This window comes from Eucalyptus grandis, chromosome 8 (genome assembly GCF_016545825.1).
Source record: "Eucalyptus grandis isolate ANBG69807.140 chromosome 8, ASM1654582v1, whole genome shotgun sequence".
Taxonomy (NCBI): Eukaryota; Viridiplantae; Streptophyta; class Magnoliopsida; order Myrtales; family Myrtaceae; genus Eucalyptus; species Eucalyptus grandis.
In genome coordinates, this window is record NC_052619.1 from 21,639,756 (window position 1) to 21,666,969 (window position 27,214).

The window sequence follows — 27,214 nt, forward strand, 5'->3', positions numbered from 1 at the left end:
TATTGAGTAAAAACGCCATGCCACATCATCGTCATAGTCATTAAGAGACATGGACAAATAGAATTCTAAAATTATTCGATTCATATTCCTGTCATAAAGATCTCCTGTCCCGTTCGATATCTCCAACAGTAATTTAATAAATCTCAAGTGAGGATGCATTGCTTTCAGAGTTCACAATCATTCGTCTTGCTCACAATCTTTCAACAAATCAAGAATTCCGGTGAGCAAGACAAGGAGCAAAAAATCCCGGCAACGAAGATAGCAAATCTCAATATCAATAAGCAAGTTTCTTTTGGCAATAATATATATATATAAATATATAGAATATATATATATATATATATACACACACATATATACACATCAGGTAATAATTTTACTTCCATCTAATTGACAAATTAGATAGACATGGTCATTCCTTTGGAACAGCATTTGCTGCCTTGAAACGAGAAGTAGAGCCGGCAAGACACGCCAGGGAAGAGGGAGTCCTCCTTCCCCTTCCTCCAGCTTCTAGGGTTTCGATTCGGGTTCCCTTCCAATCTCTCTCCTGCTCGATCGACCCCCACCTCCTTCCCCTCCGCCGCCGTCCTTCCCCGCCGCGAGGGCGCCGCCCGCCTCCGGCCGGCCGCCCAGATCGCCGGCGACCCGACCCTCGATGCGGAACTCGCTTCCGAGATCGCCAGCCGCGGGATAAGCGAGCGATTCAGGTAATCGCGTTGCTCATTGCACTAGACGCGCCAGGACCGGCTAGAAATTTGTGGGTTTTGATGTGGACTGGAAATGTGGTGTACCCTTTTCATGGCGCGGAAGGGGTGCGATGGGTGATGCTTTTTTCTGTCTTCTTCGGTCCTTGCTCAGTTTAGTTCCTTTGGTTTGTGGAAGGGACGGTGATGTTTTTCGTGCTTTCAATGGCTAAATACGAAGGTTTTATGATGTAATTTGATCAGGCGATGAGAGTTATGGATAGCACAGGTAGTGTTTCAGTAGTCCAAATAGGTATGGCTCCGGGAATTGGAATTTCGCGAATGTTCGAAGGGAAAGAAAATTGCGTGGTGGAAAGTTTTCTTCTTTGGTGATAGATGCGAATACTCGGGAGGAGAGAGAAAGGGTAGGACTTGAGAGACGAAATGGAGTATCTGGTTTTCTGTAACAAACCAATCTGCCCTTTTAGCGAATCCGGAAAAGAAGGGTATTTATCTGCTTCTTTACTGCGAGTTTTAGATGGACTTTGGAGGAAGACCGCTTTATGACAAGCATTGGAATGCTGGAAGGTTTGGATAAAACTCTTCATATCCTTTGCTTCTTGGCATGTACTTGTAAGATATGAATCAAAGTAAAGATGAAGGGAGAAAGAGAGTGCCAAGTGAGGGAGACAGAGAGATAGGGGAGAAGCAGTTGTTCATTGCATCTTGGTCCTTCGAAATGAAGGAATGTGTATTTAGACATTTGCAGTGTGGATTTAGACGCTCCTTGTCGATAGTGTCATTGCTTTTTCTTTATTTGTGTAAGTGGCTGAACCAAAAGTCTATATTCTAGCCTGTGACTGCTGTTTTTCTTTATGAATTTTCATAAAGAATGTTGCTGGATTTCATATATTTGTTTTGGCCGTGACAGAGTCATCAAAAAAAGTTGGCTTATGGATTGATTTGCAAGCAATTGTTTTGCGGAAGCAGGCCATGGCAGGAACGAGAATAATAGCTATTTGTCAGTCGGGTGGTGGATTTGAGACTGATGAGGATGGTTCTCTATCATATCGAGGTGGTGAAGCTCATGCTATAGACATTGATGACCAAGTGAAGTTTGATGATTTCAAGAATGAAGTTGCGGAAATGTTTAATTGCAACATCAATTCTATGTCCATCAAGTACTTCCTACCAGGTAATAGGAAGACGCTGATAACCATCTCAAATGACAAGGACTTGAGGAGAATGGTAAAGTTCCATGGGAATTCTGCTACTGCAGATATGTACATCATAATGGAAGAAGTTGTTGCCCAAGAAGTGTCAAACATGCCTGGCAGTAGGTAAAATATCTCCTAGTCTTTAAGAATGAACTTGTCTAAATTTTTGGACTTTCGCTTGAAACTTGTTCCTTATTTGTAGATCCAGCAGGACAACTTTGTCAGAAGCAGCAGTTTCAGTTGACGCTCCTCTTGATGTTGTGGATGATATTGTGGTTGACACAACACATCCTGACATTCCACTCATTGCGCCCCTTAACGTGATCACTGATATCAACCATATCGAACCCCATGTTGATATGCAGAGCGATGTTTCTCCTATTTTGCCTCTCATTTGTTTTGATAGTGAGAAGCATGCCAAAGGTGCCCAGCAGTGGCAGAATGCTATTACTGGTGAGGGCCAAAGATTCAGCAGTGTCCATGAGTTTCGTGAAGCTTTGAGGAAATATGCCATTGCCCATCAGTTTGCATTTAAGTATAAGAAGAATGACAGTCACCGCGTCACTGTCAAATGTAAAGCGGAAGGCTGTCCTTGGAGGATTCATGCATCTAGGTTGTCAACCACTCAGTTGATATGCATTAAGAAAATGAATCCAACGCACACTTGTGAAGGGGCTGTAGTAACAACAGGACATCAGGCTACAAGGAGTTGGGTTGCTAGTATAATTAAGGAAAAGTTGAGGGTTTTCCCAGATTACAAACCCAAAGACATCGTGAATGATATCAAACAGGAGTTTGGAATCCAATTAAACTATTTTCAGGCATGGCGTGGAAAAGAAATTGCAAAGGAGCAGCTCCAGGGTTCTTATAAAGAGGCATATAGCCAATTACCTTATTTTTGCAAACAGATTATGGAGACTAATCCAGGTAGTCTGGCGACTTTTACTACCAAAGAGGACTCAAGCTTCCATCGCCTTTTTGTGTCATTTCATGCCTCGTTGTTTGGTTTTCAGCAAGGTTGCCGGCCACTTCTTTTCCTTGATAGCCTTCCCATAAAATCAAAATATCAAGGCACACTGCTGTCTGCGACAGCTGCTGATGGCAATGATGCTGCTTTTCCTGTTGCTTTTGCTGTTGTAGATGTAGAAAGTAATGACAACTGGCACTGGTTTTTACTACAACTTAAGTCTGCACTCTCGACATCTATTCCCCTAACATTTATTGCAGACCGGCAGAAGGGATTAAGAGAGTCCATTTCTGAGGTATTTGAAGGCTCATACCATGGTTTTTGCCTGAGATATTTGGCTGAGGAACTCATCAAAGACTTGAAGGGGCAATTTTCTCATGAAGTGAAACGTCTCATGGTGGAGGATCTTTATACTGCTGCTTATGGAGCCAGGCCTGAAAATTTTGAGCAGTGCATTGATAGCATCAAAAGCATATCTCCAGAAGCTTATAATTGGATTATCCAAAGTGAACCACAGAACTGGGCTAATGCCTATTTTCAGGGTGCACGATATAACCACATGGCCTCAAACTTTGGTGCGCACTTCTACAGTTGTGTATCGGATACACAAGAATTGCCAATTACACAGCTGGTTGATGTGATCCGCGGCAAAATGGTGGAGTTAATTTGTACCCGACGGGCAGAGTCAAGCCAGTGGTTGTCCAAACTTACCCCATCAATGGAGGAGAAGCTCAAAAAGGAAAGCGTTAAAGTGCATAGTCTGCAAGTGCTAGTGCCAGCTGGTAGAACTTTTGAGGTCCGTGGAGAATCTGTTGAAATTGTTGACATCGATCGTTGGGATTGTAGCTGCAAAGGGTGGCAGCTGACTGGTTTACCATGCTCTCATGCAATTGCTGTTATTAGCTGCATCGGTCAAAGCCCTTATGATTACTGTCCAAGATATTTCACTACTGAGAGCTATACATTGACATATTCGGAATCTGTGCATCCAATCCCTTCTTCAGAGATACCAGTAGAGAAGGATGTTTGTCCTGCTACAGTTACTGTGACCCCTCCCTTTAATCGCCGTCCGCCTGGTCGGCCCACTACCAAAAAGGTTGGGTCCCAAGACATGGTCAAACGCCAACTGCAGTGCAGTAGATGCAAGGGCCTTGGGCACAATAAGTCCACTTGCAAGGAGGTTTTGTAACTTGTTAGAAATGTAAGTACGCACCTTTTTGTTTCCGCACCATTTCTAGCATTTGCACATAGGGTTTCGTCCCTTAGGGCCATTCTTTGCACTAGCATTTAGGTGAATGTACATATTGATTCTTTCATTGAACTAGCTTGCAAATGTCCCTTCCCATTAGGGCTATTCCTAGTCTCTCAGCACACAGAAAGATCCCCTCTCTTCTTTTCCCCCTTCTCTTGTCTGCTACATTGCTTATGCCATTCAACTGGTCCATACCCTTTTGTTCTCTATGGGCAGGAATAATCTTAAAGGGAGGTCATCAAGAACCATTGATCTAACATTGCTCTGAAGAGCATAGATTGATACTAAAACCTGTCTTGTTTCATAAATAAGCTGCGTCCTCCTTTTCTCTTTGCTCTCTTGGCTCAGTTGTATTTAACTCTCTTTAGTGATAATAAGGAATGTAATCTTGGGATATATGTACGTGCTTTCTTAGTTGCAGTCAACTAACTCTTTGGGAGGTAAAATATTTCTTTCGCTGGTGTTTTGTTGCAAAACAAAAATGGCTTGACAGGCCATTCATAAGAGGAACGATATGTTTAATCCCTTTGGATGATGTTGACTGCGGGACAATGACATTAAGGGCTTACGATAAGTACCGAAAATTGATATATTCGACACTAAGCACGCTTGGTGAACAAGTAGGTTTTGATTTAAAAGATTCAACGTAGTCAGAAATCACTGAAGTCTCTGTGCAAGATGAGCTTACTCAATTCATTCAATAGTTAAGCCATTTAATGGGGAATAAAATCTTGTGTTTTACATTTCTCAAAGCCTTGAATTTACCAATAAACCACCACTATTCTATATTCGCTAGGGAAGAAGTATTATTCAATAATAGTCAATATGTTGTTTCATTTTTCAGCAATCACAATGATCAACACAAAATGCAAGTTTTGAATTTTCAGTTATACCAAACAGAGACCGTGTTACACTACAGACTAGTGTTACATATTGAAAAGACTAATTGACCTAAGAGAGCAAGGGGTTTGCTCGAATGGTCAAAACCTATAATCCTCGGAACACTAGAACGCCACCTGAAGACCAGTGAAATTAAAAAAACGTTTGATCTGGCTCCCTAGAGGTGCAGGAAGTCTTGTAGTATCATGGTGTACTTCGCTATCCTAGTGTGGGGTCATTCCTTCTTGGCAATTGCGTGAACCCAAAAACATTGGGCAGCCTATAGAACCTGAAATCCACTTTCCTGATACCCTGGATGACGGAATTCGTTTAGTACGTGATCCAAAGACAAGGGAACGGGTAGGGACCAACAACAGTTGCTGAATCTGCTGGTTGCATTATGACGATTACGGCTGTCCGCTTCCTACCACGTTAGGTCGGGAAATAAGTTAAAGCTCTTGCACTTTGGAACATTGGCTTTCTAATTCCATTGAGCCAAAAAGCGCCAGGCATTTTAACCCTTTACGGCATGAAACACGGCAGGACCGAGCACAAATGTGTTATATATGCCGCAGAATCCTGGCGAGAGTCGAACAATTTCAGGGATGGCTAGTCTTTTGGTCTTTCCTTTGTTGCATTTATTCGGGTCAATGATACACGTATCACGCCTACAATTGCGTCACTGATCGTGACCATCACGCTGTTAAAAAGTTCTTTCCTCCTCCGAGGGAATGTAGCGTGCATGGCATGGAGCCATGTATGTTCTGAAAAGTTGCAGCAATGAAAGTCTATGTTTTCTTTTATAGACCAGAAATAGAACCATGGGCATCATGCTCTCATTCCGGTCTTACCCTCCTTCTCAGAAAAATAAAAGAAGAAGCGTGATATTTGAAAAGATTTCTTCAATCATGTTATTAAGAGATCTGCACTTAGCACCGCACCCACCCCCCACCCCCCGTGATGATCGATCCTCATTCAACAAAGGGATGATTCTCTATGTAATGCGAAGAGTTTTGCCGGGTTTGATTTACCTCGTGCAGGAGGGCTATACGATAGATTGCTACTTGAATCCAGCTCTTTGCCAAACCAAAAGATGCTTCAACAATCTGTTGTGGTTGGATTGGGTGATTAGATAAGATGAATCTCATGCGGTTGACCAGCAAATTCTCACCCATTATAGAATATATGTCGGGCTATCAAATCCCTGATACATGAACAGAGCTTAACAGCAAGAAACTTCATATGTGCGGTGGAAGACAAGCCCCATTGCAAGTACGCAAGGAAGAGAAATGGTCCAACCAGAGTGAACTCTACCACAAGTTTGAGTGGAAGTGAACAAATTGGATTTTTCATGTCATTTCCTGAAGATTAACCAGCCATCAACATGGCCATAAGAACCTATCTTTCCTTTGCAGCATGCTTGGTTAACCATCAGATAATGTTTCAAAAAGCTTCGATGCCTATGGGGATTCAGATAATTGCTTGGGGAAGCATTACTGCAGAGGAGGCTAGAGATGAATGGATTATAGAATCAATCATCGCCCAAGCTCTCAGAAAGTATATCACTGACGCTGTCTCGAATGGTTGAATAATCAGACGCCAGGTTTCTACAGTCTACTTCCTCTACAGCCTTGGATCCTATTACCAATCCGTGGGTTTTAGCATCTGGTACCCAACCCTTTTCCAACATCAAGTCTAAAACTGTTGAGCTTTGCTCTTGTTACCCTCTTTCCAAAAGCCATTAATCAGTAAGCTGTATGTATCTGAATCTAGAATATCATAATTGAAGACAACTATATCAATCGCATCAGAGATCATATTTAACCGAGAAAAATTGGCAAAATGAGACACTAACTCAGATAAGACATCTGTTTCAGGTAAGGAACCTTCACTAATCATCAGATTGAACAGAGATGCAGCATCTTTCATCCGATTCTGCAAGATCATGGTGTTTATGAGGATGCAATAAGCTTCCGCACAAATTATGCATCCCTCTACCAGCATGAGTGAGTACATGGCCAGAACATATTTAGCACTGCCTTTCCTAGCCAACCAGTGCAATATGATGGTGTATGCATCACTTGTACACATGGTACCACATTTCATGGCCAATTTTCTAACATTTAATGCCTCATCAACACCTTTTGTGTCATAGACACCTTTAACCAGCTTACTAAATGAGCAAGATTCAAGAGGAACTCCACTCTCAGCCATGTAATTAAACACTTCAGCCGCCTCTAGAGTCTTCCTCTCCTGGCAAAGACCTTCAACTAGCTTAGAGTAAGAGAGAGAGTCCAAAATATAACACTTGGCACAGACGTGATTGAAAATCTCAAATGCATCATCATACTTTCCTAATTTACAACAGCCAACAACAAGAGCTGAAAATGTGAGGGAATTAGGAATAAAACCACTAACAGACATCCTGCCGAGAAATCCAAGAGCTTCTCTAAACCTGGAGTGCTCGCAAAGCCATCTGATCAAAATATTCCAGGTATAGCAATCAACTATATTCCTATGAGACATTTTCTCAAACAGTTCTTTTGCCAATAAAACTTTTCCAGCACTGCAACAACCTTCCAGCAATCTATTGTAAGCAGAGGTTGCAGAAACTTGTTTGTCTTCCAAAAACTCTATTGCCTCGTCTAATTGCCTAGACATACACAAAGCATTTACGATATCCTCAAATGCGTCATCTGAGGGCGCAACACCACAATCTATCATACTGTCGAGAAGGTCCTTCGCCTCTTCAACCAAAGAGTTGTTGCACAAATGATGGATAACACTATTGTAAATCACTGGTTCAGGGGGAAAATTAGAAGCTTTCATCTTCTTGAACAAGCACATTCCTACCTCCAGCTTATTTTCACTTAAAACAACAGGAATGACATGGGAATAAAAACCTAAATCCAGCTCAGTCCCCCTTTCAAGCATCTCGCACAACACCGTACACGATTCATCCACTCGGTTTTTGGCAAGGAGATTCTTAACAAGTATCTCGAAGGTTCTGCTATTTGGAGTACACCCCTTCTTGTCCATTCTTCTATATTGATCCAAAGCAGAATCAACCAAATCAGCCTCAAGCAGAGCCTCTAACAAATAATTCAAAGTCTCAACCGTCGGTATTCTCCCTGCTTTGACCATTTCTTTATACACAAACATAACATCCCTCAATTTCCTCTTCTCCCCCACAAGAGCACCCAGCACAGCATTGAACACATCTATAGCGGGTCTATAATCACCCCAGTTCATGCTCGCGAGAACCCGCATCGCCTCATCGAGCTTACCACGCCTCACGAACTGATCAACCAGTGAAACCAGCGAGGCGAGAGCAGCCTCAGCTTCAACCCCCACGCATCCATCCGTCATCATGCGCTGACAAAACCCATCCATTTCTTGAACTTGCCCGGCCATACCGAGCCTGAGAATCATCGCGGAGTACGTATCGGCGGTGTGGCGAAACGCCTTCTGGAGGGAGACCCATTTGAACACCTTCACCGCAGATTCCACGTCGCCGGCGCTGTCGAGAACCCGGATCAAGCTCTCCGGGGCGAGCCTGTCTCGCAAGAGCTTGAGATTAGTCTCGAAGTCCGGCGCTTTCGGGGGGTTGCGGTCGCTTTCCGGGGCGATTTCGACGCCGACCGCCGCGCAAGGGACCGAGGAAAAGCGCGCGGCGAGATTGACCCACGCGGGGATTCTTCCCGGAGATGCTAAAGCCGAAAGCTTTACGGACATTGAAGGGATTCATGAGACCTGGGTCAGTTCATGGAGGACGGAACGATTGGGAAGATTCGAACGCTCGCCTCGAAGAAGAAGAAGCAGCGGTTCAGCAGATGCGTGGATCGGCGAAATACTGAGTTTTTCGATGTCGTTTATCTTGCCGGGAAGGTTGCTCTGTCTTTTGATAGGTTACCGCCCCCCTTTAGTTTTGGGGCAGAATTTTCTTATGACCAATTGACCACTTCTGCTTTAAAAAAAAACAAAAAAAAAAAAAATCAAAAAATAAAGTGAAGGTAAATAATCACTGTTTGTTTCATGAAATATATTATATTTGAGGAAAATGATTTTTGGAAGTCACTCTCCGAAAATATAACAATATTTTCTGGTGTTCGATTGAAATTTGAAAAGAATTTGAAAATATTTTTCGTCATTTGACAAAAAAGTCTTATTTAATTTCCCTAAGTACCTCGCACGGGCATCGAGATCTCGAGTTCAACCTCAATGGTCATCGACTCAGGCACGGGGACCTTGATCCGAGCAAGAGCACAGGCACCGGTCTTGAGTTCACGGATATCGAGATGGAGAACTCAATGCACGAGCTCAAGTCCTCAACACTTGAGCCCTGGCCCATTGAAGCGAAGCCCGAGATGCCAGTGTCCTTGCCCATTTACTTAAGTGTGACATTCGAAAATTCATCATGATTGATAGTATTATAGATATTGAGTCATTGAAAGTTATTGAAGGAATATAACTACTATAATAAATGTCAATGGGTATCAAATGTGCTCCTAAATACGTATTAAATAATTTTCAAACATGAAAATTTTATTGAGTTTAGGTGTCCCTATTGATTTATACCTTTTGTTAATAATTTTAGTGGTTTCAAAATAATTTTCTAATTTACTAACGTTTCAAACGAATATCAATTTTCTTATTTATTTACAATATAAAATATTTAATTAGTATCTCCGTCTTTTCACTCAAACTATGCCATTTGTCACCTCTTTAGCTTGAACACGTGTCTTAATTCTCACCTAGTTATTGCTTACAAGGAAAATTGTCCAAAATATCATAAATTTATTATATGCTCTTATCAATTCAATTCTAAACTTTTAATTTAGCCAATTCAATTATGAATCGTTTTGATAATTTATCAATTAAGTCTATCCGGTCGATTTACCCTAAAAAATGCATAAGTGGATATCCAGTCAACGGGCCTACATGGCTAACGTGGATGTTGGACATCAAAACGACAATTTTTTTTTTGTCCGTTTTCATTTCGTTGTGTTGCATTTCAGTGCAAATGGGCCTTCTTGTGCATCTTAGAGCAAAGCCCTTCTTGCCCCCAATCAAAAGGATCAAAAAGCCCTAATTCCAAAAGTTAACATCATAAACCCAAATCGATCAATCACATTCAAGATTCATCAATCTTGTAATGGGATTTCTGGGGATTTTCGCAAGCAACTTGAGAGGGGCCTCAACAAACTCAGGTCAAGTGCAATGATCCAAGCAAGGGCAATAGGGTCTCCAGCCTAACCTCGATCGACTCGGGCTCAACCTTTGTGATTTGGGGTCTTGGGCCTTGACCTCGATGGACCCAAGCTTGGGCCTAAGGGACCCGAGCCTAAGCCCTAGTGCAAGGACCCAAGCATGGCCTTTGTGAATCCCAGCCTAAGTCTCAAGGATCTGGACATAGGTATTGGGGTTCCACACTCAACCTTTATGGACCCAAGCCAAGTGTCGGGGCAATAGGCACAAGAATTGAAGCCTTTAGCCCAACCTCGATGGACTGGGTCACTAATACCAGGGTCCTAAGCTCCTATATGGACTTCTATGAGCACAGGAACCAGGCATGAACACCAAGATCTGCACCTAAGCACTGACGCTAAGGACCTAAACATAGGCACCGAGGTCTATAGCTCAACCTTGATGGACTCAGGCTTGGGCGCCGAGGATCCGAGAACAAGTGTTAGGGTTCCTATCCCAAAGCACGGAGTTTTTTATCCAAACGCCCATACCTAACCACATTTTGAAAAATGATTTTCAATTTTTTAAAGGGAATTATTTTCCGGAATTTAAGCACGAGTTTTTTGTTCACTTGAAAATATTTTCTGTTGACTCATTTTCTTAAATGATCCAAAAATTATAAGCTAAGGAAAATGTTTTTCACAAAATAAAAGAAACCTTAGTTAAAAAAAAAAAAAAAAAAAAAAAAAAAAAAAAAGGCAATATACGAAAGTACTTGTCAATATTAGAATATTTTCAAAAAGATATATAGTATTTTTTATATAATAAAGTTAAAATGTGAGCAGGGTGAATCTGCAAATACATCCCTGGTAAAAAGCAAAAATCCTTCCAAACAGCTTACTGGCTTCAGGACAAGTAAACATTAGACCGGCAGTATTAAACATGACGGGCTCACATGATACTAATATTTACATGAAGCAAAGTATTAAATATAGATAGAACGATTATGCTAAGCTATTAGCTTGTCGTAGATATGAACACATTTTCATAATGAGTCACTCGTCTAGAACACAGATTACAAACCCCCAATCGTTGTATTTGGTGTGTTGATTACACAGTGTTGTGATGTAGTTCATTCCAAGCAATTGTGCATTTTAAGTGTAAAAATCTCTCCTGACGTAATCGCTGCATAATAGGTCTTTCTCCCTTTGTTATTCCCGCATGATGTGATCATTATATCCTTCTGCTCCGCCATGTTCTCTAACAAGGAGTTCCGAGGGAAAGCAAAATAATTCGGATGAATTTCTTATAATTCATACATGTCGAATAATTGTGGAGTAATGGGTCAAAGCCAGAAATAGGCAACATTACGGTGAAACGTTTGCATTTCTTTGCACCTTCCTTTTCTAAACTTTAGCGCCAAATTCCATATACAGCAGTAGCAGGCAAAAAGCATCACTCTCATGCAGAAACCTCTGCTTTGAGGAAAATGTTCCTAGAGAAGATCAAAACCCGGCCAAGGGTATCTGTCCCTTCTAACAATTGCCAAAACCACCAAACTCATGCAAACATTCCAACTCACCCTTACCATGAATTGCACAGGCATTCCTCGTGCCAAAACTAAAAGACATAGTCAATAATAGGAAGAGAAATTGGCGACAGAATATCTAACACGATGATTGGTAACAGATAATAGGCTTATCAAGATATCCCACAATTACATCACCCCTTTCAGTTTAGATCTGCTCGACAGGAACTGTAAGCAACATCCGGAAATGAGACAAACACAAAGAGCAAAGTAGAGTCCAAGAACTTACAAGCTTCACCGAGTAAAGTATTGTTACCTTATTAATACAGGAATTACATTGCACTTTACATAAAGCTTAATGGCTTCGCTCGAACTTCAGAGAGCTAATTTATGGCACACATCTCTGTGCTTAAAACTTCTCTCCTCTTCCTTTTGTCGACATCATGTGAGATTTTATGTGAATGAAGCGACATGATAACAGGACACAAATTGGCGTCGGCTTGTAATCCATTACGTAAAGCTTTGGAAAAACTGATCATGTAGAGTTTCATTGCTGCATAGTTTTGGAGGATCCACAAGTCCATAGCCACAGAATAAAGTCCCAGCAGCATCTCAAAGAAGACCCATTTTCAACAAACTAGTAGCATCTCTTGCTCGACTTTTTTCAACTGTCTAAGCATCAGATCAATCAAGCAAGGAGCCATTTTGCAAAAACCTCCGACTTGCTCCATAAGAAAAGACCAACAGTAAATTCCACTGTAATATGGTTGCATGAATAGTTAAATCTATAGAATGATTCCACGTGTCTCGATCCTAAAAGGTCCCAGCGTAAGTTGTAAAGATATCATCATCATATGCCTCCAGTCGAAACACCTAAGGCAAATATGTTAAGCACGTGGCAGAGCAATCTATATCCAACAACTTGCGAACCTCAAAGCTTCATGTTCGAAGGGTTTACCTACTCCTTCAGTACATTAGACCAGGATTACTTCCTTGGTAGCTCAACACATGTACTCTTTACCTACGGCCCTTGGTCTTCTCAGATGCCAGTCATCCAAGTGATTGTAACTTACCATATCTTTACCAAATACAACCCACCTTCACATTTGGTGTATGGTACACTACCATGCAAGGCGACGTCCTAGGTTATGGCAGATACAGGATCTAGGACTAGGAAAGGTGAGTTATAATTTCCAAAGTAGAAAAAAAAAAATCTGATGGGCAAATATCAAAAGTCAAGAATCCTAGGTGGAGATGGGGTAATAGGGGCTCACCTCCTCAAGCCCCCCCAGGTCTATCAACACTCCTTGCCTATTCCCAACCACTCCCCCATCCATCATCACTGGATACAGAGTTGGTGTTGGACTCCGCGAGAGTAATCTTAAGAGGCTGCCATCCTGATGCGTGGTGCACTATCCATCTTTTCACTGTAAGTATTATGTTTAGAATTCGTAGAACATCACCTAAAGCAAGTTGTTTCAAGCACATGTGCTTCATAGTAGTACCCGCTTCATACCTAGATGGAAAACGAGACAACATGTGAGTGAATCTTTCTCAATGTGAAAACTGTTGAAATACCATGAATGAATTCTTTATAAGAGGACCAACCTGCACTGAGAAGCCAGAATTGCAGCCCGTCCTACAGACGATGTCAAGAAATTCTGAATCTCATTCCATGTTGCTTTAGGATAATCCTTTGCATTTCCACCCAAAGGGTTCACACAATTCCATAGTTTTTCATTCTTACCAACATACAACTGCATGGCGCCTAAATTTTGCTTCACTATCATTTGATGCTCTATGGCACTCTCTAGGCCCTGTTTCACGTCAGTGTTGCGATGCTTCGGATCTCCATATCGAATGCAATCAATTATATTGGCTTCAGTTGGCAAAATCTTTTCGTTCTTTAGGGTGTCCAAGGCGAGTAGGATAACTCCTATAAGACCTTGTATGTACTCGGAAGGTTTTGGATATCCAGGAGTTCCCCAAGTACCATTACTTGGAAAATCAGGAGTAGACGGGGCAGAGGAAGTTGAGGATGGATACTCGGGGCGTCGAGGAAACCTATTGTTCATGGTGTCATGATAGGTTGATGGTTTGTTCTTGACATGGTTAGGGATCTGCTTTAGCTCTCTGTTCTGCTGATGAAAAGCAGGAGGATTCTGAACGTTGCTTGGGTGAACCGAAATATTTAACTTACTGATGTCTGGAGGACCCTGTGAACTGCTAGGCCTATCTGGCCTAGGAGGCACCATAGGAATGCTACCAAAAGGAGCACTGTAGGGCGGATACAAATTTGCTTGTGGGTGTGCAGGTTGCACAGGAAAGTCTGGCCTTGGAGGAGGAGGAGGATAATGAATCCCATAATTGACATGCCCGTTGCTATGGCTCCAAGAAGGATCGTGATTGCCAGGGATAGCAGATCCACCAATGGGACCCCGGTAGGTAGGGTAATAGCTCGAATTGTTTTGATCGTCTACAGACCTCGAATTCTTTGAACCAGATTGAAACGAATTTTTCCGGTTCACTTTTCCTTTATTATGTTTGGGGTCATTACCCTTTCCCATATTGGCAAACTTCTGGTTCCCTATATGAGAACTTTCGTAATGGACATCCACAGGTTGCTTCATCGGAAAAGAATTAGAAACTGGGACTGGTAATGTATCCGAACTAGAAGAAACGAAAACATAGTTACCAAACGGTTGTGACTCGATGCTCGTCAAAGGAGGCCCACCAGCCACAAGACTGGTCCACAACCACACGGTCTTTGCAGCAGCCTGTAAGGGTGCCGATGCCTTCTGAGGCTGCGCTAAGAGAATGTTGTACCTTCTCATGCGCAGCTGATGAAGAGCATTAGAAAAGTCCCGATCACCAGAGATCAAAAGATAATTAGCCGGTGCAGGATTGTCCACTGCCCAGAACAGCATGTCCACCAGTATCTTCTTATCGCTCGCATCTTTAACACCTGCGAAATGTTAAACCCACTTAGCTTATGTTTCCATCTCAAAAGCGCCGGAAGACAGCAGTAACTCCACAGTCGAGCATACCCATTTGCAGAGAAACAAATTTGAGCTAAATTCAGGTCCAAAGATGCCATACCGACCGAGCAGATCTAAACACGCCTCTTAAACTAGAAACCCAACAACTGCAGAGGTCCAATGACCACTTAGTACAGATCCCTGTTAAAGCTCAAGCAAATTAGAGCCAGAGACAACCACAGGCATCCCCAGCCCAGATCAAGTTCTCACTTAATTCAGCTAAAGCAACTAAAATTAACCGGAGAGACCAAATTTACGGCCGATCAGAACACACACGCGGAGGCAAAAAAATCGATTCTTTCATCGAACGACCGCGAAGAAGGAACAAGACGAAGCGACCCATCGATCAGCACCCACGAGCGGAGACAAAGGAGGAGGGCGCCCTTACCGGCGGGGACGTGGTTGAGGGCGATGCCGGTGCTGGAGAGCGCCTGCTGGACCGCGGCGGGGATGCCGGTGGTGTCGCCGTACGAGGAGATGGAGACGGGCCCACTGTAGTTGAGCTTGGCCAGGGCGGAGCTGATGTTCTGGGCGATCGCGTGGGGGTCGCACCCCTTGGGCACCTGGCAGTTCTCGATGTCCCACCACACCGACGTCTTCGCCTTCACGTACTGCGCCTCCGCCAGGCCCCGCCGCCCCCGCCCCCGCCCCCGTCGCCGCCGCCGCCGCCCCCATGGTTTTTCGCCCGAGATCCTCGCCGGAGAGAAAGGTCGCGACGGCCGGGAACCGATCACATACGCGCCCCAAACGGAGGAACTGGGTAGAGCCCGAGCGAGCGAGCGGTGTTCTTGTAGAGATAGAGAGAGAAAGAGGAGAGAGAAAGTGGTAAAGAGGTAGGTGCGGACTTGGGGAAGATGACGACGTTTTCAAAGGTGTCCTGCCTTTGCTTACTTTGAATCTTGTCCGAAGTCCGTCCCTGGTATACTATGATATTAATGATGCTTTAATTTTTATTTTTATTTTTATCATCTTTTTGTTTTTTGTTTTTTGTTTTTTGTTTTTTTTCAATCTCCTGATTAGGGCTCTTTGTGATAAAAGAAAGTAATTTATAAGTGGAGGAATTAGGGATATGCAGGGTAGGCGGTCGCTATTTCGATATGATTCATGCACACTGCGAAAGCAAATGGATCATAGTTTCTAATCGAGTCGAGCCGGCATTTTGGTATGATGCTCGATTTGGTTTTTGATTGGATCGAGTTATTTCATTTCGGCATTCTTGTCGATTTTTGTTAACTGACAGGTTCATACCAACTTATTAAAAGGAAATTACTTCATTTCTCTATGTTATAAAAATTATTTGGAGGGGAATAACACTAGAATTTCATGAAAAGCTTAATATATTTTGTGGAGAAATTGCTAGTTGAGATTCAGAATCTTTTCATGTAATCTTATAGATCTTCGACTTGCCAAATTTGAATTCAAATCATTCTCTTCCTACAATAGTCAGAATAAATTTCCTTATATGATTTGATTTATTGAAACTGTGCTCTACATATTTAGGACATTTCCAAACATTTCCAATTTCCTCTTTGAATGTGCATAGACTCTGCTTTTTTTCTTTCTTTCTTTCTTTCTTTCTTTCTTTTTCTTTTTTTGAAGTGAATATAATAATAATGCCACATAGTTGCAACTTTGAAAACTCACAACAAAAATGAAAGCTAATGCAACTTCAATTTTTTTTATAAAAAGAAGCCACTTCGAATCTAAATGATGGAAAACAAAAGATAATATAACTTCAAAAAAAGAGACCCTTTTTATTTATTATATTGAACCGTCTTTTTTAAGGCCATTTCAAATCGAATCAACTCGCATTTGATAATCCCTTTGTACAAGCTGACTTCCAAAGTCCAAATATAAACTGTATGGCATTTATTTTTTCTTTCGCAAACCCGGAATTTGATTTTTAATCCAATCTATCATGCTCCCTTAAAGCGACGAAACAGCAATACCTTCTTTTTCTTTTTTTATCTTAAAATTCTTTAAAAAGAAGGAATTATTTCACAATTACACCTAAAAACTTGGACTGGATGTGATGTGAAGGAAGTCCACAATGTGAAAGTAGAAATGCGAAGGAGCTCCAATCGTGGAATTTAATGGCGAGGAGACGGTGCCGCGACGAGTGCAAATTGGTTTGAGTTGATGTCACTGGGTCCTCTCAAGGTTCAACGAGAAAACTATTTAATAGTCAAACATGTTAAAGTGTCATAATAATTAGGGGTGTCCATGATCTAGGCGAGCGATTCCCAATCTAAAATCGAGAACTACCTACTAAGGACCAATTCTAAAAAATTAGAATCGGAATCCACCCATTAATTATATGGATCCACCCGGAAACTGGGCCAGCGGTCCGATTTCCAGGTGGATCCATGGAACTGGTCTCACCAATAATAATATCATTTTCTAAAATTCGCCGTGAGTACTCTTCATATCGAATAATATACTAGAAACCAAAAGCTACAACAACTAGAAATCAAAACATAATGTTGAAAGTGAAAGAAAGTAAAACTAATTATAAGTCAAAAGCCACAAGTTCCTCGACGACGGCGATTTTCCAAAGGGCCGAATAGGGAAAGGGACGGATGGACGGACCTATTGCTGTCGAGGGTTTCCCGCAAACCCTAGCCTGAGGGGGTTCTTGGGTTTCTCGAAAGCTCCGATCTTAACACAAAACAACTTTGGTTTCTGACCGAAATTGCTGGTTCTTCACCTGACCTATTCTTCTTCTCCTCCTCTTGCTTCTTCGCGTGCTTGCTTTTTGCCCACTAAATGCTCGGGGTTTTGTCGAGGTGTGCACTTTGGACTTTTGAGCTTCAAGATCAAGACCTCTCCATTTGGTTTGACTGGCATGATATTAGAATACCCACTTTAATTAATTTTTTTAAGTATTTGATTTGGATTAATTATATAATTTGGGTGTGTTAATTAGTAATTTCAATTTTTTAATATTAAAAATTAATATATTATTATAATATAATCGATCCGATCCGAGTGGGTGGATAGACGGATTTGCTTATGGAACCGAGAACAGGGAAATACCTACTAGTTCCCATAAATTGGAACCGAGAACCAGACCGGTTTCCTTAAAAACCACCGGTTCCAAGCAATTCCGATTTAGTTTCGAGTGATCCGGGCAGGTCCCGGTTCTTTTGCACACCCCTAATAGTAACCATAGTAATATATATAATTTAAATAATGCAGACCACAAATCTAAAATGATAATACTTTCATATAACTTGCGAAGTATATTTAACATTTATTAATAGTTCACAAATCAGTTTGAACACACTAAAAGTGTTTAGGTTAAAAGGGCTACACTGCATAAATTAAATAATTTGCATATTAAACTAAAATTCAGATGTCACATGAAACATATTAAAAATTTAAAAATAACATTACACATATTAAATCAAAGTTGATGGACTATTTGTGCCTCTTTCCATAAATAGATCTAGAATCTCTTCTTTTATAATTCAAGAGCTCGGTCATAATTAGCCTGCTATCCTAATAGGAATTTAGCACAGTGACCCGCCATGATAACTCTCTACTTAGATCGTAAATTTCAAAGGTAGGAACCAAACCCACAACCATCGATTTCCGGGCCAGAAGCACGGGAGCGCCCCATGCCAATGAAGCAATTGTCTAGGATGGTTTAAGCACGGAATATAATCGCATTATGCTTGGCGAAGGAGTGGGGGATGCTTTTGGTGACGCCCATGATTTGCTCACCTTTTGTAGCTTTTGTGCGTGTCTTTATCTTGAACCACCTCATCTTGTCTTTCAAAATTAAGATTAGTGGGCCTCAAAAAAAAAAAAAAAAAAAAAGATTTTGTATACTGATCCCAATTATTTAACGCATGGTGGACGTGTCAAGCTTTAAAAGCTTGAAAGTGGACGTGACTCACGGGCAGTGGCCTTAGGAGAACGTAATTGCACAGTCTATTTCCTCGTTAGAAACCTAGGAAAATTACTCAGGTCAATTCTAAATCTATAGTAACGATGTCAATTCAATCCTAAATTTTCTAATTTTGTCAATCAAGTCCAAATCTTTATTTAAAATTTCAATATAACTATTTTGATCAATTTTCGTAAAAAATCACTAATAAAACAATGACAAAATGGCAATATTAGCTATTTCCGACAAATAGACAAGCTGCACTGGAATATTGTGTAAAGGCTCAGGACTCAATTACTAAAATTGAAAAGCTTAAAATTGAAATAACATCCGTACAATAATTTAAACTGATTAGATAATATTTCTCATTGATTTCAAATTTATTTTTCCATCTTTTTCGTTTTATCAAATTCTATCACCTATATAAACGGGGCAATTGTGGGAGTAATCAGTCCGAGCCGTCCAAAAAGCTACAACAATATCTTTCGATTCATATGCACCGCCTTAAATTAGGTTTCTTGATAAATTAGTGGCCAGTGAAGAGGCGGCTGTTCTTCCTTTCTCCTTTGACGTGGGGGCGGCAGCTTGACTGTGACTCCACGTCCAAGTCACAGCTAAAGCAATTATGCAGCACCCCGAAATGGGTCCACTTGACTTTAACCCCTTCAATTAGGAATTGGCAAAACAAAAAAATATAATAATTAGGCATTGGCCTTTCGGAATTTGATGCGACCCGTTTCGTGGGTCACTCCCAATATTCTTTGTTTCCACAAGTTGGTCGAGTTTCTAGATCGCCAATGTTCCTCATCTTTCCAATGTCCGCACGGCTCCGAGGTCGGCCAAACACGTACCCTCCATTGGTGGTCAAGTCTAAATGTGCAACGTTGGAGATACGAGAACGAGCAGAGAAAAGGGGGGAGAAGCGTTCGTTTCATGACATAAAACTTTAGGAGAAGAGTGGTGATGATCGTGCACGGGACAAGACAGGACTCGTCGAGTGGTCCCGACGGTCGTTTAGAGTGGCTAACACGAGGGAGAAGATGTGGGAGGAAGGGTTTCGTGCACATGGAAGGTCTCCTAATAATAAGAAAAGCAAAAAAGAAGAGCTCCTCTCGTCATCATTTGGGTTGTATTAGAGTTTAAAGCGCAGCTTATCACTTTTATCTGATAAAAATTAGTGAATAAGGAGCATTGAATGTGGGAGGGAAATTACAGTTGATGTAGGGCCTTAGATGCGGCTCAATAAATATGTAAAAACTACAGCTGGAAATTCAAGAAAGTTGGATTTTTCTTAATCATTAAGGGTGCCCTTTAATCTATGGAGGTAAAGGAGAAGTACGGTTTTTTGTCTTTTTGCTAGGGTAACATTACCCCTTGGACCAGTGGTGTCTGGTTACAATATACCCTCATTTTTAAGTCACGGTTGCTTCCCCTACTTGATAACCTAAATAAGCTGACAGGAATGTATTCTTTATTTTAATATGACGATGCTTGCATGCACAAGCTCCCAACCCAATTCCCTCTCTATGTTTTTCTTGCGAAGAGGGAAATTATTGTTGATGTAGGGCTCAAGATATGAGTCAATCAAGATTTGAATAATAGAGTTGGAAATTTCAAGAAAGTTGGATTTTTCTTAATCATGAAGGGTTCCTTTAACCTATGGAGGAAAAGAAGAAGTACGATTTTTTGTCTTTTTGCAAGGGTAATATTCTCTTGAATCATTGGTATCTGACTATACTGTAACATCACCATGCTGGAAGAAACTGCCCCTTGAGTCAGAGCCGCTCTGCTTGCCTAGTAACTTTGGCGGGCTAATAGGAACACATTGTTTATTTTAACGTACCAATATCTACACGTCTTAATCCTCCACCCAAATTTCTCCCCTATCTTTTTCTTCTCGAGAGGGACAATTGATGTAGGGCTTGAGATATGGCTCAATAAAGATTTGAATACTATGGCTGGATAGTTTGAGAAAGTTGCATTTTTCTTAATTATGAAGAATTCCCTTTAACCTATGGAGGGAAAGAAGAATAAGTACGGTTTTTTTTTTTTTTTTTTTTTTGTCTTTTTACTAGGGCAACATTACCTTTTGGATCATTGGTGTTTGGTTATAATATAACCTCACAAAGCTGTAGGGAGCTGCCTTCGAAAGTGCATGTCGCCCCGTTTGTTTATGCGTTTGGTACCATTTTGTTTCTAAGAACAATTTCTACTTAAAAATGATTATTTTTTATTTTATTCATCGTACAAGTTTTTAAACATTTGAAGGCATTTGGTAAATAGTGCGTTTGATAACATTTCTATTCTGAAAACAATTTCTTTTTAGAAATAATTTTTTTCTATTTCTATTTCCTAAAACAATTTTTGAGCAAAAGAATACATTTGGTTACTACATGAAATTTTTATTTTTGGAATAGAAAAAAGATAGGAATATGTATGATATGATCCACAAATGTTTTTGTAATGTAGAATTTCTTTCAATTTTTTAATATTTTTTTTAGATTTTTCTTTTTGTCCTCTTTTCTTCTTCTTGTTCCTCCTTTAGCCCGTGGTCGATAGTAGTGGTGGCTAGTGGTGGCCAACTACCGGTAGTGGCGGATGGCGGGGGGTGAAGGATGGCGAGAAATAAGAAGAAAAAAAGAAAATGACTTAATTTCTAGAAATTGTTCATGAGAATAAGAAGTTGCTTTTTTTTTTTTATTTTGATTCCAATCTATTTTCCATCTATTTTTCTATTCCGGAGAGTAGAAAAATTAGTTGATGCTACAAAATGGAATTTTGTCCTTTTTTTTTTCCGTCCCGGGAAATAAAAAAAACAGAAAAACAAAGAAATATGAACATTAACAAATAGACTCTATCAAAAATTTCTATTCTCGGGATAAAAATGTATTTAGTAACATTTCAATTTTTTTTTTTTTGTGAATTAGAATTTCTTTTAATTTTTGAATACTTTTATGATATTTTTCTCTTTTTTCTCTTCTTTTTTTTCTCTATTTTTTTTTTCGTCCTTCTTCTTCTTCCCTAGCCAATCGTCGACCACTGCCGTGGTCGGTGATCGGTTGGGCAAGGCCCAATGACCTCACTGGGGCCTCCCCTGTCGGCCATCATTGTGGTTAGCAATTGGCATTAAGAAAGAAAAATAGAAAAATAAGAAAAAGAAGAAAATAAGAGAGAAAAAGGGAGAGAGAGAAGAAAATTTGGCTTGATTATGGAATTGTTCCTTAGAAAAAAAAAATTCTACTTATTGATTTTGTTTCAAGTCTATTCTTAAGAATAAAATTGTTATCGGAAATAAAAAAAATTACCAAATAGATTTTTGTTCTTTTTTTGTTGGGAACAAAAGAATAGAATCAGTTACTATTTGGTTAGTCAACAAGTAGACTCTCGGTAACCTAGGTAGATTGACATGACTGTGTTTTTATATTTTAACGTGGCGATGCCTGCACGGCACACACCTAACCTCTCCCCTCTATGTTTTTCTTCCTAAAAGAGAAGGAATACGGGAGGTGACATTGCAGAGTCTCTCACCTTAGGATGGTTCTCCCATGACTCTTGCTTGTGTCTTCTCGTTTGAGCCTTTTAAGGGTCTAATCAAGTCCCTAAGATTATCTCTTGAATATCTTGATTTTATGTAAATATTAGAAAAAAGGAAAAATTATATAAATGATCTTCAAACTTTGGCTCAATGTATAATGTCATTTCTGAACTTCTAATTTATTTATTCTGGTCCATGAACTTTAATCTAATGTGTAATATGGTCCTTGAACTTTTAGTTTGTTTATGTAATCATTGAACTTTGAATATATATTCAAACTTGTCTTTAAACTATATGAAAATGTTCAATGTTATCATTGAACTTATATCAATAGAAAGATAATGTTAAATATTTTTATATAGTTCATGGACTAGTTTGAATATTTACCAAAAGTTCAAAAGCTATGTTGAACAAATTAAAAATTCAAGGATCACATTGTACTTTGAATCAAAGTTTGGATTTTGTGTCATTATACCCTAAAGAAATGAGTTAGAGAAGAAAGTGAGTAGCTTTTCTTTTTTGTTTTAATTTTGTTAAAAGTGACTAGGTGGGAAAATTGCCCCAAAAAAGGTAAGTACGACAATTAACTTCATTTAAACTTTTTAATATTGTTAATTTAGGAGAAAAACAAAAATAATTACGCACATTACGATAAAATAATTACGTGAGTAGTCTTGACGATTAGATAGAATGCTCAACATGAGGGAGAAGATATGAGAGGAAGGCTTTTATGCGCATGAAAGATCTCCAATTAACAAGCAAAGCAAAATAGAAGAGCTCCTCTCATCATCATTTGGGTTGTATTAGAGGGTCTAAGCGCAATTCATCACACGTATCTGATAAAAAATAGCAAATAGGGAGTATTCAATGAGGGAGGGAAATTTCAGTTGATGTAGGGCTTGATATATGGCTTAATCGAGATGTGAATACTACAGCTGGAAATTTGAGAAAGTTGGATTTTTCTTAATCATGAAGGGTTCCCTTTTAACATATGGAGGAAAAGGAGGAGGACGATTTGTCTTTTTTGCTGGGGCGACGTAAACACTTGAATATCTTAATTTTATATAAACGTCACTAGGCCATAAGTCAGAGGAGGAAGTGAGCCAGGCTGGGCGAGGTGGGATTAGGTGAAAAAATTGTCTACAAAAGACAAACTTATTATATCATGATCAATTGAGCCTTAATTTTTTTTTTTTCTAACTACATATATCTTAGTTGTAGACATGCGCCGTACACGAGTTTATCTTGAGGTGAGTTACAGGTACCTTGCTATTATAGTGAGTCGAGTTGGTTCTTTCTAAATCTCGAAGTTCAAGAAGAGGTTCGAGCCTCTTGTTTGTTAAGCCAAGTTACGTGCCTACAACATTATAATTACCTGATATCTTCTCGAAGGCATTGGGAAATGACACTTTCGAAAATATTGCTAACGAGTTAGGGCATACGAATTATAGAAACCAACTTGAGGAGGAGAATGTGAAATTAAAAAAAATGATTGGCAATCAGCATAAGTCTAATTAAGAAGATTGTGAGGTTGTATAAGATGGGATGCGTGATGTCTTGACTTCTACTTATAAAATGCGACACATGCTTAATTAGATTTTTGACTAGTTTATTCTTAAATTGTCCAGTCTTAAACTTATTATATCGATGTCAATTTTTCTAAATATTCTAATTTTGTTGATAAAGTTTAAAAATTTTATGAGAAATTTGATGTAAACTTTATTATGAGAAAGATATCGTTCCACGGAGATTGATGATTAATAAACTAATTAAATATTAAATGTGAAATTCAATTTAGTCTTCCGGAATTCTTCATTTCCTTTTTTTTGCCATGTTTTCCTTATTTTCTCCAGTCTCATTGTGCTGCATGAACAAGGAGATATTGAGTAAATAAAACGAAATCCAAATATTTTTCTCACAAATATTATATTATTTATTCTCTAAAATAGGTAAATTAACTCTATTTTTATAGAGTTATCATTTTTCGATTAATTTTCGCTAAAAACTGGTGACGTAATGGTGGGTCACTTAGGACAACTGGTTATAACTGAATCACCACATGGGTGATTTTTGGTAAAAATTAACTAAAAGGACTACGTTAAGTTTCACACTAAAGTTTGTGATTAAATTGACTCCATTTTCTAGCTTTTTAACTGATATATAGATGCATACGTGTGAGGAGACACTATAGGAATTAGGAAGTGTAGCTTTCTTTCATTTGTTGCAAAATTTATATGACAGTTGTTCTTCTTTTCTGTAAATGATTATTTAAACAGAAATTAACATGGCACTTGCTCATATATACAAAGAGTAAGCATTCTAAAAAATGACAGTGGTTGCAAGTTCTAAATCAGCAATTTGAAACCTACGTACTTACTCCTTTTGTTTTGGACTGCCAAAAGGAGTGTGAAACCTATCCACCAGCAACAACTTGCTAATGGTTTCCTTTTTTTTTTCCTTTTTCTTTTTCTTCCTGTTGGTGCAATGTAAACCCTTGAATATCTTAATCTTATGTAAATGTTATTGTACAAGGGACTAGAGATGGAAGTGAGTCGGGTTTAATTAGGTTCACGACTCGTCCTGACCCTAATAGGTCTGAAACGTGTTTTGAATTTCTCTTTGCAGGAATGGTTACAATTTCCATTTACAAGACTTCCGAAGGTTGGGACGAGTTTGGGATCTACCTAACGGATAAATCAACATCCAAGCCCCATATGAGGCGTTTAAATCACCCTTGCTCCTTTTAAAATCCTAAGTTTACAAGTAATTTTGTAAACCCTCAAAACACATTGATCATATAATGACATTTTTTGAACTGGCCAATGTTTCAAATCTAACTTCTCATTTTATGATTATTTAACTTTAGATTCTTTTCAAAACTATTTAATGTTAACTGTTACGGGCTTATATTTTACGACTATGGATCTCCTAGTTGTAGAAATGCACAATACGTGATTTTTTTTTTTTTTTTTTTTTTTTGGGTATGAAAAAAAGGTAAATAAAGAAAATTAATGTTGAGTTTCGGGCTAGGTTGAAGATATGCCCAAAGGATTCCACTACTATTCCTATTTCATTACCTAATAAAAATGTAAAAACTTTCGATGAGGTAGCAAAAAGAACCCAGTGTCCATATGCTTATTGATTTCAATATTAGCAAGCTAGTTAGTGAGACGACTTCTGCCACTCGACTCTTTCGTTTTAAGAATGTTGGTTTTAAGAATGAGTGATTGCCCTTCTTCAACACTTACTATCACATGAGATTCCCCGTGCCCCATGCTACTTAGGTTAGAGCATTTATGTAAAAGTAGAAATGTTTCCCATTACTTAGCTGCTTTTCAACCTTCTATTCTATGGACCTTGATTCTCTTATGAGATTTTAAAAATACTATAGAAGTAAGATATAGAATAGGAAGAAATGCTCCTTGATTTATTTTGTGCTTTGAAGTCAAAAGCGAGAGCAAACATCTTAGGCAAAGCGCGACCAACTTTATCAATCATAAAACTTTGGACTAATAAGATTAGTGATGACTTTAAAGCCAATCTGAAAAATGATCTTGTGAAAAACATGTTTTGATGTGCAATACACTAGTTTCAAACATATGGGCGTGGTTGCAAGTTTAAAGTTATTTTCACATGTTCCATGTCGGATAAGTTTGTTACTCAAATTTGCTTTTGTAGGGAAATAGATTCCTAAAAAACGAACCGATACTCAAACAAAACGAAGGCGGAAACGTGCTCGGGAAACATGTAACAATAAGATCACCAAAATCACAAAACATGAATAATTTTAAATAATGTTTCAGAATCAAAATGTCACTATGTTTCCAATCATCATCTAAAAATTCTAATTTGAAATTATCATTAATATAATCGTTTACGCAAAAATAAGATCACCAAAGTCACTAAAATTTTCTTGAACTTTCCAAAAAAAAATTGTAAATTAACATACTAATTTACAACGATAGATAACATTGAACTTTCGATAAGTAAACATGTCATTTACACTGAGTTATATATTTAGAGGAAATATATTCACATAGAAAAAAATATTTACACCTAAAACATCTCAAATTAATCTAAGAAAAATAAATAATTAAACTCAAATATACTCATTTATCTCATAAATTGGGAAAGTCTCTTCTAATTTTATTGTAAAATCTCTTGAGAATTCTGAAGGCACATTGGTCAACCACAAGCAGACCTTTAGAGAGCCCTTATGGCTCCTCCAAGGCGCATTCATTATGCACCATGTGACACTTAACTCAAGAGTTGAAGTCTTGGTTGCCTCAATTCTATAGTACTCTCTTACTAAAGCTATTGCAAGCCTTCTATAATCCGGGATCACGTTGACCTCCTATAGACAATCTAACACCACTTGCCATTCTAGTAGAAGAGTGTTCATTAGGGCCAACATCTTTTAAAAATCTAGCATAGGATAACCATTTCAGATGATTTTTTGTATCATCTGATTGACTATGTGTGATACTACATCACAATCATTCCATTGATAATTAGCTAATTCTGTTTTTAGCCCTTTAAGTTTTACCTTTTGTTCGTCCATTCTCGGAAATATAGGCATGCATACAAAATACATCATTGTTCTTGCAACAAATGTAGAACAAAATGGATTATATATAATCTAGACATCTGGACCCCTGGAGTGCCAAAATTTGGCACAAATGGACACTTAAGTGTCAAAAGTTACGAAAATGATACTTAAATGCAAAAATTGGAGCAAAATAGATTACTTAAGCACCATCGGTGAGAAAATCCGGTCAAAACGCTGACGTAGCAATTTTCCGGTGAGCTGCGCGCAAAACGACGTCATTCTGGTATAATTCGAATTTTAATATAATAATTAATTAAATTAAAATTTAATTAATTAACTTAAAAGATTAAAAAAAAAAAAAAGGGGGAAGGAGTAGGAGGAGGGAGGCAGGGCGGCGGTTGAGGGCTCGGCCCCCACCGCCGCCGCCTTCCTCCTCCTCCTTCTCTCCTCCGTTTTTATTTTTTTTATTTTTTTAAATAAATATAAT

At 39.2% G+C, this 27,214-nt stretch overlaps 3 protein-coding genes across 4 annotated transcripts; 1 reads left to right on the top strand and 2 right to left on the bottom strand.

Moving 5' to 3' along the window:
• Positions 1 to 392: 392 nt before the first annotated feature.
• LOC104456899 lies at positions 393 to 4,565 on the top strand. Of its 2 annotated transcripts, none has more exons than XM_010071798.3 (4): positions 393 to 707; positions 1,615 to 2,023; positions 2,103 to 4,068; positions 4,336 to 4,565. In XM_010071798.3, exons 2-3 carry the CDS (start codon positions 1,677 to 1,679, stop codon positions 4,054 to 4,056), a joined length of 2,301 nt encoding a protein of 766 aa, XP_010070100.2. In that variant the 5' UTR covers positions 393 to 707; positions 1,615 to 1,676; the 3' UTR covers positions 4,057 to 4,068; positions 4,336 to 4,565. The 2 variants fall into 2 exon arrangements, with proteins under 2 accessions (XP_010070100.2, XP_039154650.1); XM_039298716.1 differs by having other exon boundaries at positions 1,674 to 2,023.
• A 2,128-nt stretch (positions 4,566 to 6,693) lies between these two features.
• LOC104456898 (pentatricopeptide repeat-containing protein At5g64320, mitochondrial) lies at positions 6,694 to 8,733 on the bottom strand. Its single transcript, XM_010071795.3, has one exon. It carries the CDS (start codon positions 8,731 to 8,733, stop codon positions 6,694 to 6,696), a length of 2,040 nt encoding a protein of 679 aa, XP_010070097.2.
• A 3,113-nt stretch (positions 8,734 to 11,846) lies between these two features.
• Positions 11,847 to 15,617, bottom strand: LOC104416495 (the record flags this gene model as incomplete). Its single annotated transcript, XM_010027883.3, has 3 exons — positions 11,847 to 13,229; positions 13,322 to 14,678; positions 15,140 to 15,617. Coding segments are annotated over 3 exons (2,040 nt in total), but the record flags the coding sequence as incomplete, so codon positions are not given.
• Positions 15,618 to 27,214: the final 11,597 nt, after the last annotated feature.

Coding starts and splice junctions, on each gene's coding strand:
- LOC104456899 (XM_010071798.3), top strand. CDS start 1,677: ATGGCAGGAACGAGAATAATAGCTATTTGTCAGTCGGGTGGTGGATTT. Junction 2,024..2,102: donor TCAAACATGCCTGGCAGTAG/GTAAAATATCTC, acceptor CCTTATTTGTAG/ATCCAGCAGGACAACTTTGT.
- LOC104456898 (XM_010071795.3), bottom strand. CDS start 8,733: ATGTCCGTAAAGCTTTCGGCTTTAGCATCTCCGGGAAGAATCCCCGCG.